This window comes from Danio rerio, chromosome 15 (genome assembly GCF_052040795.2).
Source record: "Danio rerio strain M-AB ecotype USA chromosome 15, GRCz13ab, whole genome shotgun sequence".
NCBI classification, from domain to species: domain Eukaryota; kingdom Metazoa; phylum Chordata; class Actinopteri; order Cypriniformes; family Danionidae; genus Danio; species Danio rerio.
The window spans coordinates 41,357,501-41,370,356 of NC_141035.1; the positions used below are offsets into that span (position 1 = coordinate 41,357,501).

Consider the following 12,856-nt stretch of genomic DNA (forward strand, 5'->3'; position numbering starts at 1 on the left):
TTTTTTATTTATTTAAGAACTTTATTTTAATTTACTAACATTAGTAAGGCAAATAGTTTTAATCGTGTCTATTAATAATAATAATAATAATAGTAATAATATTAATAATAATATAATTATTATTTTTATTGGTATTATTATTATTATTATTATTATTATAATCCTTTACATTTATACAGTATAGCGCTTTTTTACACATTCAGATAGCTTTACACATTTTTTGGGGGGGGACCTCTTCAACCACTACCAGTGTAGCATCCACCTGGATGACATGACTGTAGCCATATTGCGCCAGACCGCACGCCACACACCAATTTTATGCACTCACACAAATGCTCCCAAATATATTTTGAGGTCGCGTAGATAAAATTTCAGGTGCATGTGACCAAAACAGTCACAATTTTGAGCCCTGTATGCTAAAAAATCTTTCAGATGGGGTGTTAGTGGCTGGGATGCACAAGAAAAGAAACCAAAAATTCACTTTGGTTACATCCTTGAATCCTTTATATTTACAATCTACTCACAGGTAAAATGACCTAAAGGATTCCACTAATAAAATAGAAGTGAAACTCAGAGCGTTGTCCACAGATTTGCTTGTGATGCTAATGTCACATCAATGTTGTTTAGCACTAACCTAAATCCACCTCTCACTAGTTTCCCATCATGGATATGGATTATTTGTGGCACAACCTTATTATTTTGAATGCAAGTTTTCCAAACCGGAAGTGATCCTATAATATGAAACGCAGTAGACACGTGGAAAAAGCTGGATATTGTGTCTGTTCTCTATGCCTGAAGCAGATTTCAAGACTAGACCTCGCTGTGATGAGACTCCCGCTCTCCCTTTAGTCAATCGTCTGTCTTTCATGTTTCAGCATTTTGCTCTAACGAACCCCGCCGCTACACACATGCTCTTTTGATAACCTACATTGGCTGCTCTTTGCTGAATGTCTGTGTGTAAATTTTTTAAGAGGTTTAGCCGTGCAGCGCCGGTGAGGCATTCCTGGCACCGCTGCCACCGTTGGCACTCTCCGCACTCCATTTCCCTGTATCTTTCCCTCTCCCTGTCCGTGTTTTGCCTTACCAAACTTCCTGTGCTTATCACAGCGCTGCACCCTGCTCCTGTTCGGACCGCGTTTATCCGTGGGGTTTTTGTCTGGGGGTGATAAGGCGTCAGGCTCACCCTTACATAGATCCAACGGCTCCTTCTCTCAGTGTTTGTCCCTTGACGTTCTCACACCACTCTTCCCACTTCTCCTCAGTCTATCTGTCATCCTCCACATGGCTCATCTTCTTCTCTTTTGTTCTCGAATGTTGAAATAAATAGGTTAAATGGGTTTGCGTAACACCTATCTACAAACTGTATTGACAAATAGACTCCTCAGGAGGCTTGACATTGATGACAAGAACTCTAAGAGGCATACATATTGTTTTGCTGTTCTTTAAGTTAATGTTACACCATAGTTAATGCCCATTACAGTCAAAACTAATAGCCCTCCAGCTCTTGCAGTTAACAAACACATCAACTTTAGTGTGTCTAATATCCTCCTGGGAGAAAGACTTAGGTGTTGAAATTACTGATGAACAATGGAAGATGGCCATTGAACAGATCCACAGATCATGTAATGTAATGTGTATTTATATAGCCCATTCATTGTGTATGGCCATGTACCAAAGTGCTTCACAATCATGAGGGGGGTCTCTCTACACCACCACCGGTGTGCAGCATCCACTTGGATGATGCGACCGCAGCCACAGGACAACGGCGCCAGTGCGCTCACCACACACCAGCTATTGGTGGAGTGGAGAGACAGTGATAGAGCCAATTCAGTGGATGATCATCATTAAAGTAATACACCATTTACATTGGTCCAAAGAAAAACTTTGTAAGATATTTCCAGAAGTGAACCCCACATGTGATCGATTTGGGCTAGAGCCAGCATCATGTTTTGGAGCTGCCCAAAATTATTATCTTACTGGAAAAATATTCTTCTAACATTCTCAAGAATATGCCATAAGCCGATAGATCCAGATCCCCTTATTCTAGTTCTAAGCATTACTGATTTTGAGAGAGCTAAAAACAGTACAGAACACAATATAGTTCCATTTGTCAGTCTACTTGCACGAAGGTTAATATTATTAATTGGAAACAGAAAGCTGCTCCTACAGTGCATGCAGCATACATCTAATGAGGGATGTAATGAAACGTTTGGAACTTGAAAATCAGATTTCCCCCCTAAAAAAGAACGACAAATTCGGTCAAATCTGGCAACTTTTTATAGATTATTGTAAAGACTTACATTAAATTCTACAGGAAATTTAAATTGAAAAGGGTCAGACTAATTTATATTAAAACTGAAGGTCAGTATTTTGTTTCTTTTTTTATTTATTTTACTTTAGGTTTTTTGTTTATTATTTATTTATTTTAGTTTTTGCATAATCTTCTCTTTTTATTGTTATTGAATTATTGTATTTATCTGTTATTATTATTTGATGTATGTATTGTTTGTATTTGGTCTCTTCTGGTCAGAGTTTGTAAGTCATTGTGTTTTAATGTTTAAAAATCAATAAAGAAAGTTATTTAAAAAAAGTAAAAATTATTAGCACTCTTGTTTATTTTTCAATAATTTCCCAAATTATGTTTAAGAGTACAAGGAATTTGTCACAGTATTTCCTGTAATATTTTTTCTTCTTAAGAAAAGGCCTTTTAAAAAAATTATTAAAAAAACATTTTTTTCCTTTCACAAAATAAATAAAATATGGCGAAGCAGTGGCACAGTGGGTAGTGCTGTCGCCTCACAGCAAGAAGGTCACTGGGTCGGTGGTTCGAGCCTCGGTTCAATTGTCGTTTCTGTGAGGAGTTTGCATGTTCTCCCTGCCTTCGCGTGGGTTTACTCCGGGTGCTCCGGTTTTCCCCACAGTCCAAAGACATGCGTTACAGGTGAATTGGGTAGGCTAAATTGTCCGTAGTGTGTGTGTTTTTGTATGTGAATGTGTGTGTGGATGTTTCCCAGACATGGGTTGCAGCTGGAAGGGCATCCGCTGCGTAAAAACTTGCTGGAAAAGTTGGCGGTACATTCCGCTGTGGCGACCCCGGATTCATAAAGGGACTAAGCCAACAAGAAAATGAATAAATGAAAATAGATAAAATCTTGGAGTTGAAGGTTTATAAGTTATATCATCTACATAACCTTATGATTATAATTAATTATAGGGTAAATTAATGCTAAAGAAAAAAAATAAACCTTTAATTTCAAGATCAAATTTAACAACTTCTGATTATAATTGCATCCAAGACTTTTATAATAACAATAGCATTAATATACATTAAACCATTTTATACAATTACAGTAAACGTAAACTTTAGACAAAGTAAACTCAAAAAGGAAACCTTTTTTAAGATTTATGTTAATTGTTTTTTTTTCAATAAACATGCATTCATCACATGTTGTATTTCATTCAAATAAATCGATGTAAACTTCACACTCGAGTTAATCGATAAAATATCTATATTTTTGGATTGTGAACAGAACGAACCATCGCTATACAATGACTAAGTAAACTTACTAACCTAGAAATCAATTATTAAAACTGTTGTTTAAAAATGTGTTGAACAAAATGTACTTTCCGTTAAACAGAAATTGAGGGAAAAATATACAGGGGAGCTAATAATTCAGAAGGGCTAATAATTCTGACTTTGACTGCATTTTAGCTTCACAGGAGCTCTTTCTTACAGGAGAAAGTTCACCTAAAAACTGAAAATAATTTAGGTTCATTTATTCACCTTCAGACAACCAGTAATATGGCTGTCAAAATTATCAAATTCCATGCCAATCGATACTGGAAAACAAAAATAGGTCTAGCTTTTCTACAAACTTTTTCAAAGCATTTTCTTGAGCATGTTCTTAAATGCTGCTGTTTGGCTGTTGTCTTCATGTGCTCAACAGAATTGACTGTGATTGACTCTGAAGGTCATCGCTTCACTATTGTTCACCAAGTGAAAACACAGATACAAGGATGCTGGAGCTTTTAAAAGCCTATTCAAAACCTTGAAACTGAAAACATCGAGCAAAAATTCAGTGTGAATGCCTAAATATTATCGCCAATAATAGTCTTGAGTGCATTCACAACAGTCTAAAGTCTGATCTTCCTGTTACACGTACTGTAGGTCACATATTATCAATCTGTGATTACAGAATGTATTAATATTTCACATGTAGATGTTTTCTTTTTATACAGGCAAGCAAGCAATTAAAGACTGTAAAAGTGAAATTAGTGCTTTTATAGAATTGTGGGTCCCAATATATATTAAGTGTCCCTAACTACTATGTACTTACATCAAAAAAATAATACAATGTACTTACTGTGTTTATAATGTATTTGAGAACACTTGTGGTGCTTTTGAGTTAGGATAGAGGTTGGGTTATGAACAGGTTTGGTGACATGGGTAGGTTTAAGGGTAGGTTAAGGTGTAAGGGATGGTCAACAGTGTATTTACAAATGTAATTACAAAAGTTAATTACAGATGTAATTACATACATGCATTTAATCAAGCATAAGTACACAGTAAATGCATGTATTTACACAATAAGTACATTGTAACAAACTATTAATTTCTATGCAAGTACATATTAGTTAAGGCCACTTAATATAAAGCGGGACCGAATTTTGCTTTCTATTTACTCCAAGTACACACAGTGAGATATTCTTTCTAAGTAATATATTTATATCTATAAAAATATTTTGAATAAATTAGCAGTATTTTTAGGGGGTGACATATCCTGAAGTTCTCTAGCACATTGAAACTGTGAAAATGAGTGGTTATTGAGATTATCCATCTTGTGCTTTTGGTAAGACAATAATTATCAACTTATGCAAATAAGCCTTCATTTATCAGACAATCGCTGTTCTTTTAAATCACAGAGCACAGTGAGAGATGCTTTCTGTTCGTAGGCTGTGGCATTGAGTTTGTCCTCACGTCACAAGGCCTTGGCTTTTTACAGCTTTGGCTTCGTCACCCTTCATGTTACGCTTTTTGTGAATACAATAGATTGAGATTTGATTGTGGAAAATGACATCAAATCATTCATGGTGTGCTCAGGCTGTCCTGAGGTGAGGAGTAAAGTGTGATGATGAACAAATGCACCTTATGTAATCTTTCCAGTGTTGCCAAGGGCTTGCGGTGCTGTAGTTTTCTGAGAAAGCCTTTTGAAGAGTCTCCACAGCTGTTCGCTGGCCTTCAGCTTTGCAGTTAAAGCCACACATGCACCAAACCTTATAGTTTTAAATCCATTTATGCTCAGTGGATGAGTGGAGGATACTGAGCTTATGTCAGGTTTTACTGCTGCCACAAACAAGTTTTGTCTTGGTTAAGGTGTTTCTTTTTGTGTGTCTCTCTCTCAGGATCAGATTTATCTGTCTTCATTCAGTTTTACAGCATATTTATATTAGGAACAGATGCTCTTTCTCAGTCAATGAGGCTGTAATTATACCACCGTCCTTCTTCTGATTTTTCAAGAGAGGTGATGAACCGAGTGGAAAATGCATGCTTTTCTGTGAATTGTAGTGTGTGTGTGTGTGTTTGAACATTTAAATATAGTTGCACATTTTGTGATCACACCCCTGTTTAAGACTGGGTGTAATTTCTCTGTATCAATTAGCCTTGTCCAATTAAAAATAATAGACAGATCAGGACGTAGACATTATGATGTATTAGAGATAAGATTAAGGAGTTTATTGGTTCTGGTTATGAGTCCTCTTAACGATTATGGTTCTTTAATGTTGCAATTAATTATTATTTTAACACCTTTGAGTAACCAACTCAATTTAGAATTGCCTGCAAAAATGCACTACCATTACACAATTATATGATTATCATAATTGATAAATTCATATATAAATAGCAATAATCTTATATTTACATTTTAAAGAGCCCATATTATACATGAAATAGGGTCATATCTTGGTTGTAAGGGTCTCCAACAACAGTTTAATATGCATGCAAGGTCAAAAAACACTTTCATGGTCTTATAATCTGCATTTATTTTTACCTAATTATCCCAGCGACTCCTGTATGAATCGTCCAGTGATTCATTTGTTCCCAAACCCCTCCTTAGCGCGAAGCTAATCTGCGCTGATTGGACCAATAACAGTCTGTTGCGATTGGTCGACTGCCTTCAGTCAGAGAGTGAAATGCCAAACAGCTAATCAGCAATTTAAAAGTAATCAGTTCATACACGCTCGATAGTGTAGGCGTGGATTTTAGCTGCCAGTGGGTCAATGTAAATACAGACTATGGACTTGAAAATACAGACGACTAACTATTTTATTGAGCAAAAACTCCAAAAACAGTTGAGGAGATCTCCTAGCTTCTCACTCTGCTCTTTTCACAGACACACACACACACATATTGGACACACACACACACGCACTTAACCCTGCTCGACAACGCGCGCACACACACACACACACACCTCCGGACGACAGCTCGCGCACACGCACACACAGACACACACACTACTCCTCGTCCACGGAGCTCCCTTAACAAAGCAGCGCGCGTCGCGTTTTTAACGTGGCTTTGCACGCGATAAGAGAATATAGCCAGTTAACCTGATACAGTACACGCGGTTACAAGTAACAAATCACAACTAAATACATTTGCAAGCTAGAGTCAACGAGGCAACTTTAATCGCACGTACTTACACTTGAGAAATGGAGGAAGAAAAATCCATCCTGACGTCCATCAGTAAGTTACTCTTTACTGATCCTTCCTTTAACAAACGCTGATGAAGTATTCTTTGTAGCATGTAGTTTCCAGTAGTTTCCAACTGCTTGGCTATAATGCTGAGGTTTCATCTTTGGGTAGAGACTCAATATATCCATCTGCAGTGTGACTTCAATCGACCGGCATGTTTGTGTGTGTGTGTGTTTGTGGGTGTGTGTGTGTGTGTGTGTGTCTGGGTTTCTGCGTCAGAGGGCGGGGCCTCAGGTTTGAAATCTCCCGGGTTTGCGCGTGCACGTGAATAACTTGGTTTCGTTCGTACGTCATGGCGAAACACCTAATGAATCGGTATCAAGGCGACTCGTTTGAAGCACTATGAGTCGACTCTTTTATAGATGAATTAACAGTTTTAAACACTGTACACTAACAGATTTAAGCCTTAGCTGGATTTTTTACTTCACTTAGAGCTGTGTTACACACTACATGGAGGGGAATTTTCAAAAACGCATAATATGGGCTCTTTAAGTGATTAGATTCAGTTGGTGAATCCATTAAGCGTGTTCATTTATGTTTTTCATATTTATTTTTTTGTTGTTGTTGCATTGCACTGTTGCTTTGGAGAAATGATTGTGTCCAATTGAGCCTGGTTTCTCTCAGGTTTTTTTTTCCCCTTCACTTTCGTCAGTTGGTTTAGTTTGTTTCTTGCCACTGTCACCACTGGCTTGCTTGGTTTGGGACTTGTGGAGCTGCCCATCGAAGGATTTGCTCTACAGTTTTTGGACTTTCAGCTGTGAAATTTAAACCACACTGAACTGAACTAAAACTGAACTGAACTGAACTGACACAGTTTCAATTCACTACAACTTCTACGTTAAGATGCTTTGACACAATCTATGTTGTAAAAGCACTATAGAAATAAGGATGAATTGAATTGGAGTTAAGGAAAATATTCTTAAATGTAAAGGATAATGTCATGACAGATCATTTACAATCATACTTGCAATATTGTCTCTAAAAATGTTTTTAAACACATGACATTGACCAGGCAACATGATGAGCAGAATCACTCCTAAATTGGTTTTATGTACTATAAGTGAATCTGTCTCCTTTAGTATTGCATAAGATGTTGGTTAGTCTCGCACTGTGTATATTATATATGAGGCTGGCAAGTACACGTGTGACATTAATCAGCCAGTATCCAATAATGGTTGCCAGATTAAAAATTCAAATAAAGATTATGCAGTATATGTGATTTATGTCAGATTGTGTGTCCACAAATAAGAAAAGCAAATGTAAATGGAATATGGAGTCACGTTTGAATTTTGATTGCAATATTCACACCCCAGGCTCACTGTTGGTGCATACCCCTACATACATTTCTGCATATCGAGAAATACGTCCCAGGAGATACGTGTTTTGCAGTTTTTGTTTTCGAGAATTCGCCAGAGGCCGCTGTGTACACTTTTTCAGGTCTCTGGTTTATTTATCTCACCAGTGACATTCGTATCTGCTCTTCTCGTGTAAATCCACTATAGGCCGCTGCTGACTGACTGACTGACAGATCGACTGACCCACTCTCCACCTACCCTAAACTCAAACTATAGTGTTTACAAAAGCACCAAATACCCACCACCTTCCTGAACCCAACCAACAGTGTTTTCAAAAGCAATCCAGAAAAAGAAAAGCCCACATGGGTGCCTACTTTTTATTTTATTTTATTTTGTAATAATTTTTTACCTTTATTTGAACAGGACAGTACAGAGAATTGACAGGAAAGCATGGGGAGCAGAGAGAAAGGGAGGGATCGGCAAAGGACCGCGAGGCAAAATCGAACTCGGGTCGCCGTGAGCACCGGAGTGCATGTGTCGACGCACTAACCACTACACCACTGGCGCCAACTATGGGCACCTACTTTCCACCACGTTTTCAGATCTCCTCACATTCTCACCCTGTTATTTACTAGTTTATTTGAGCTTTTTTTAGTAGTAGTAGTAGTAGTAGTAGTAAAAACTTTATTGTCCTTGACAGGAGATTTGTTATGGGCATCGCCATATTGCTGCAGACACTCACTAAAACAAGCAATAAAAAACAATAGAAAATACAACAATTACAAAATTTATAGTGCTAATTAAGATATACTCTTATTAAATAAACCCACTGACACAGATACAAAGAATTTCTTATAGCGGTTTAACCTACACTGTGGGACTCTATATCTTCTACCAGAGGGGAACCAGTTCGTACTGGGGAAACAAAAAATGAGTTGGATCCTTTACAATCCTATCCACCTGATTGAGGACACAGTTCTCATATAAAACTTGAGGATTAAAATATTTATTGTGCCCGACAATTTTCCATGCTGTCTTTAAGAGATGCATCAGTTTAGATTTACACTGAACAGATAGGTTGCCAAACCACACTGTAATGCCATACCTGACAATGCTTTCAAGAACTGCTTTATAAAACAGCATCATGAGCTTCTTGTTGACTCCAAAAAGACGCAACCTCCGTAAAATATACAATCTCTGGTGTAAACATGATGTTTTACCTCCTTTTGGGAGCCGTTCTTTGTTGGACTCAAACCCGACGTTCCATTCAACTCCTATTCGCGTGTCAAGTCCACCAGTGTATGCGGTGAGACACTGGGCAAACTGGTAACAGCAGTAAAGCTGTCCACATGGAGGTAAGTGGTTAGCTGGTAGTGCGAAACAAAACAGAAGCCGTCGGCAGCGACAAACCATCCTGTAGAGTTCATTTTAAAGACAAAATACAGTCATACATAGCTCTGGCTGCGTAATTCGCGGTATAATTGGGTAAAAAAGCAACAACATCCATGTCAGAGTCAATTGTTCCTGAATTGAGCAGCACAGATTTTGTGCTTTGCTTTGTTGTTGCCTGCAACCAGCAAGAACAACCCAATAGCGCTGCTTTGTTTGCTTAATGTCTTTATATTATTTTATGGAGCTCAGGCTTTCCGTCTCTCATCACATTCAATCGAGACAGCAAATTTGCAACTCAGCTAAAGCAATTTCTTTTGCCGTGGTACTGTAGATTCGGTGGAAGCACAGCAACTGAATTGAAGTGTAGAGAACACTGTCAATTTTTATCAGTCTTGTCACTGCATCTGCATCGGCAGAATAATGACAGACATTCCAAATCCTTCAACCAAGCAAAATGTCTTTAAATCATTTACAGTACTTTTTTTTTGTCAATATAAAATGGTTTTTGAATAAGAACTGTTTCCCAAAGCTAGTGTGTATATTTGTAGCTGTTAGAGGAAGCAGTAAATGCTCCATACTGTTTGCGTAATATTACAGTTGTGTCCCTCAAGCACGGGGAGCTGAAATGCTTAGTCGCTGACATTTAAAAGCAGCAGCCAAAGAGAAACTTCTTTTGCCTCTCAGGGAATCATTTAGGCATCAAGTTTCTTCATACTCGAGCAGGCATGATGAGAAATGTTCTTCAGGATGTGCAAAGCAGTAAGATTGAGTGCCGTATTTATTCTTTATCTAAGGTTTGACTGTGATGGAAGGGCGCCATCGAAATATGCATATCTCTGTTCATATTGCAAAGAGCCTATACTTCAAGGCATTTTGAATGACACAAATGCAGCCAATCAAATGATTTACAGATGCGCTGCTGCGGTTGAAAGAAGAAGGTCATCTAGCGCTCATCATAAATCGAGACTTATTCGTGTAGATAACAGGAAATGTTTTCATATGTCATTGTTTGCTGTAACTGTCAGCCGAGCCGTCACTAATAGCTCTGCTGCCGCTACAGACGTTATTTATGCGCGCTATATGAATCCAAATGATGATAAATCTCATGCATGTCTTGCACAGCCTAAAACCCAGTGAGTGTTCACCCTGTGACAGCAGCTTGGCAAAAATAACAGTGTTTAGCGTAAGCGTTTTGCATGTGTGTGTGCTGGAGAGTTTCAGGCAGTGTTCATTTGCATGAGCCCCCTGAGGACGTTTAATGCTACTAACTTTCCCCAAGCCGAGAACCAGCATGTTTAGGCAAACCTGCTGACTATTGCAATGTCCAACATCACTCCTTCTCTTATCTCCCAGAGTCTCTCTCTTGCTCTACCTCGCTCTCTTTCTCTCGCTCTCTCACGCTGAGAGTTGAAGCAGAGAGTGTTATTAGTCTTTAAAGAGCTTCTGCTGCTGTTATGATCAGAGCTCCAGGATTAGCGCTGCTGTCACCACATTGCATCTCTCTGCCGTCCTGCCCTTGCTCTCCCTCTCTCCTGGCGCATCCCTTGTGACCCACGGTGCATGTTACGCTGTTACTTCCTCCCCACCTCCTTCCTCTCTCTGGAAACTCCTGCACGCCGACGAGCACTCGCGTTCTGCTAAAACAAGCAGAAGATTCTCACTGTGGACTGGGACAGATCCACTACTGCGGGGAACTGTTAGGAGCGGTGGCAGCAGCAAGAGGGAGTACGCGTGTGTGTGTGTGTGCATGCATCCGTGCGCGTATTTGGAGGGTAGACAGAGCTGCGCTGTGCTTCTCTCTCGCTCATTCTCTCTCTCTCGGATGATGAAGGATCTGGATCGCTTATGATGGAGCTTGACTGAGAAGCGGCTCTCACTCTCACACGTGTGCTCTTAGACGGGCAGAGCTCGGGAGCTCTCGGCAGCGTGGCGGAGGCAGACACACACTCCTCACTTGCATCTGGACGGTGACCGATGACAGGACGTACAAGCCAGATTCCGCGCGCCCCTCGTGCTCCGGCGAGCATACACACGGGCAGGTGAAGGACCTTCACCTTTCGACCCCGAGACCTCTGGAGATGTTCCTCCTCTCTCCTGTGAGACTCACTTTATTTCTGTTGGTCTTCCTGGATGTTCCTCATCCGTCCCTTCAGGGCAGGAATAAGGGCAGATGGAACAAGGGGGGTAAGTTTCAGCAAGACTTTTTTTACCTTGTTGTGCTCTGTTGCCGGCTGGATTGATCTGAGAGTGCTCTGAGGTTTAAATCTAATGAATGACCCTTGTGGAAAACTTTCGTTACTCTTCTGAGTTGTTTCATTGTCATACATTTGACTTTAACTTTTCTAAAGTTGGTATGCTTGTATTTGTCTTCCTTGAAGGGTGTAGATTGAAGAGCTGTCCAACTTCATGGATGACATTGCTGTCATGCACCGAGATAAAGTCCCCTCAGCAGTATGTTTCCCCATTACGTGTGCAGATGCTACTCAGCTAAAAGCTTGCCCACCGCACTGATAGAATTTCACTTCCTCTGCGCTCCTCTGTCAGAGGTTATTGGGCTTCGAGAGAAGCTGTCCAAGTAGACAGCGAGGGAAGACAAACCCCTTGAGAATTTGGAGTCTTTTTGACCATGTGGGGGGGAAATGCTGATTCTGTTCGCAGTGATATCTATGCCAGTGTGCTAAACCGTAACCCTTGTTCCCAGTGCTGTGATTGTGGTATAAAGTCCTGTTTTACCAGGCTGTGGAGGAGTGTTAATAATTCAAAGCAGACCCCCATTCTATGGGAGAACTGCTCTCCCCCTTCTCAGGCAGCATCTAATCCCTTTTGTGGGATTAACAGGAGAGCCGTAATCTTAGTGAATGCTCCTGGCGAAGACTCACTGTTGCTCATCCGAAGTCCATGGGTGTCGCAAGCGCTACAGACTCTTGTCTTCAAAGATCTGCCAGTCCTTTGGCGAATGAATCTCCCCTGTAACCGCTCTGTGGTGGCTGTTCCTCAGCTCCCCTGTTGTATCGGCACGTTCGACTCCAGACCGCGTTCCTACACATGCCTGCATTTTTGCCCGTTCAGATTGTTTCATGCAGAGAAGGAGCTGGTGGGTGTATTCTTCTGGTTTAGCAGGTGTCAGATGGACTTCAAAGCTGACTCACATCTTGAGCGCTATCTGGTTGAAAGGTCATAAATCTGACTCAAGGGTTAGTCAGACAGATTTATACTCGTGTTCATATTATGTGTTAGTTAGACAAGGTTTTAAAGAGAGGGTTCAATCAGAATTGCACATTTTGGCATCGTTAGCATACTCATCGGCATCTCTTTTTGACTTTCTATGTGGAATAATGTCCAGGCTGCTTTTCTCTAATTATAGCCAGTGTCATCTTTTAATTTTAGAGGGGGGAATAAGCAGCTTAGACTTCAT

The 12,856-nt window shown here is 39.8% G+C and overlaps 1 protein-coding gene across 4 annotated transcripts in view; it reads left to right on the forward strand.

Moving 5' to 3' along the window:
• The window catches only part of robo2 (roundabout, axon guidance receptor, homolog 2 (Drosophila)), an 848,620-nt gene that overhangs the window by 149,282 nt on the left and 686,482 nt on the right, over nucleotides 1-12,856 (forward strand). For 3 of the 4 annotated variants that reach the window (XM_087283263.1, XM_087283265.1, XM_087283268.1), the window contains exon 1: nucleotides 11,064-11,625. The exons of the other annotated variant lie outside the window; for it this stretch is intronic. In XM_087283263.1, the coding sequence (XP_087139389.1) occupies nucleotides 11,520-11,625 (106 nt within the window). In that variant the 5' untranslated portion in view covers nucleotides 11,064-11,519. Of the gene's footprint in view, nucleotides 1-11,063; nucleotides 11,626-12,856 lie in introns of those variants that run through there. 4 annotated transcript variants of the gene reach the window in all.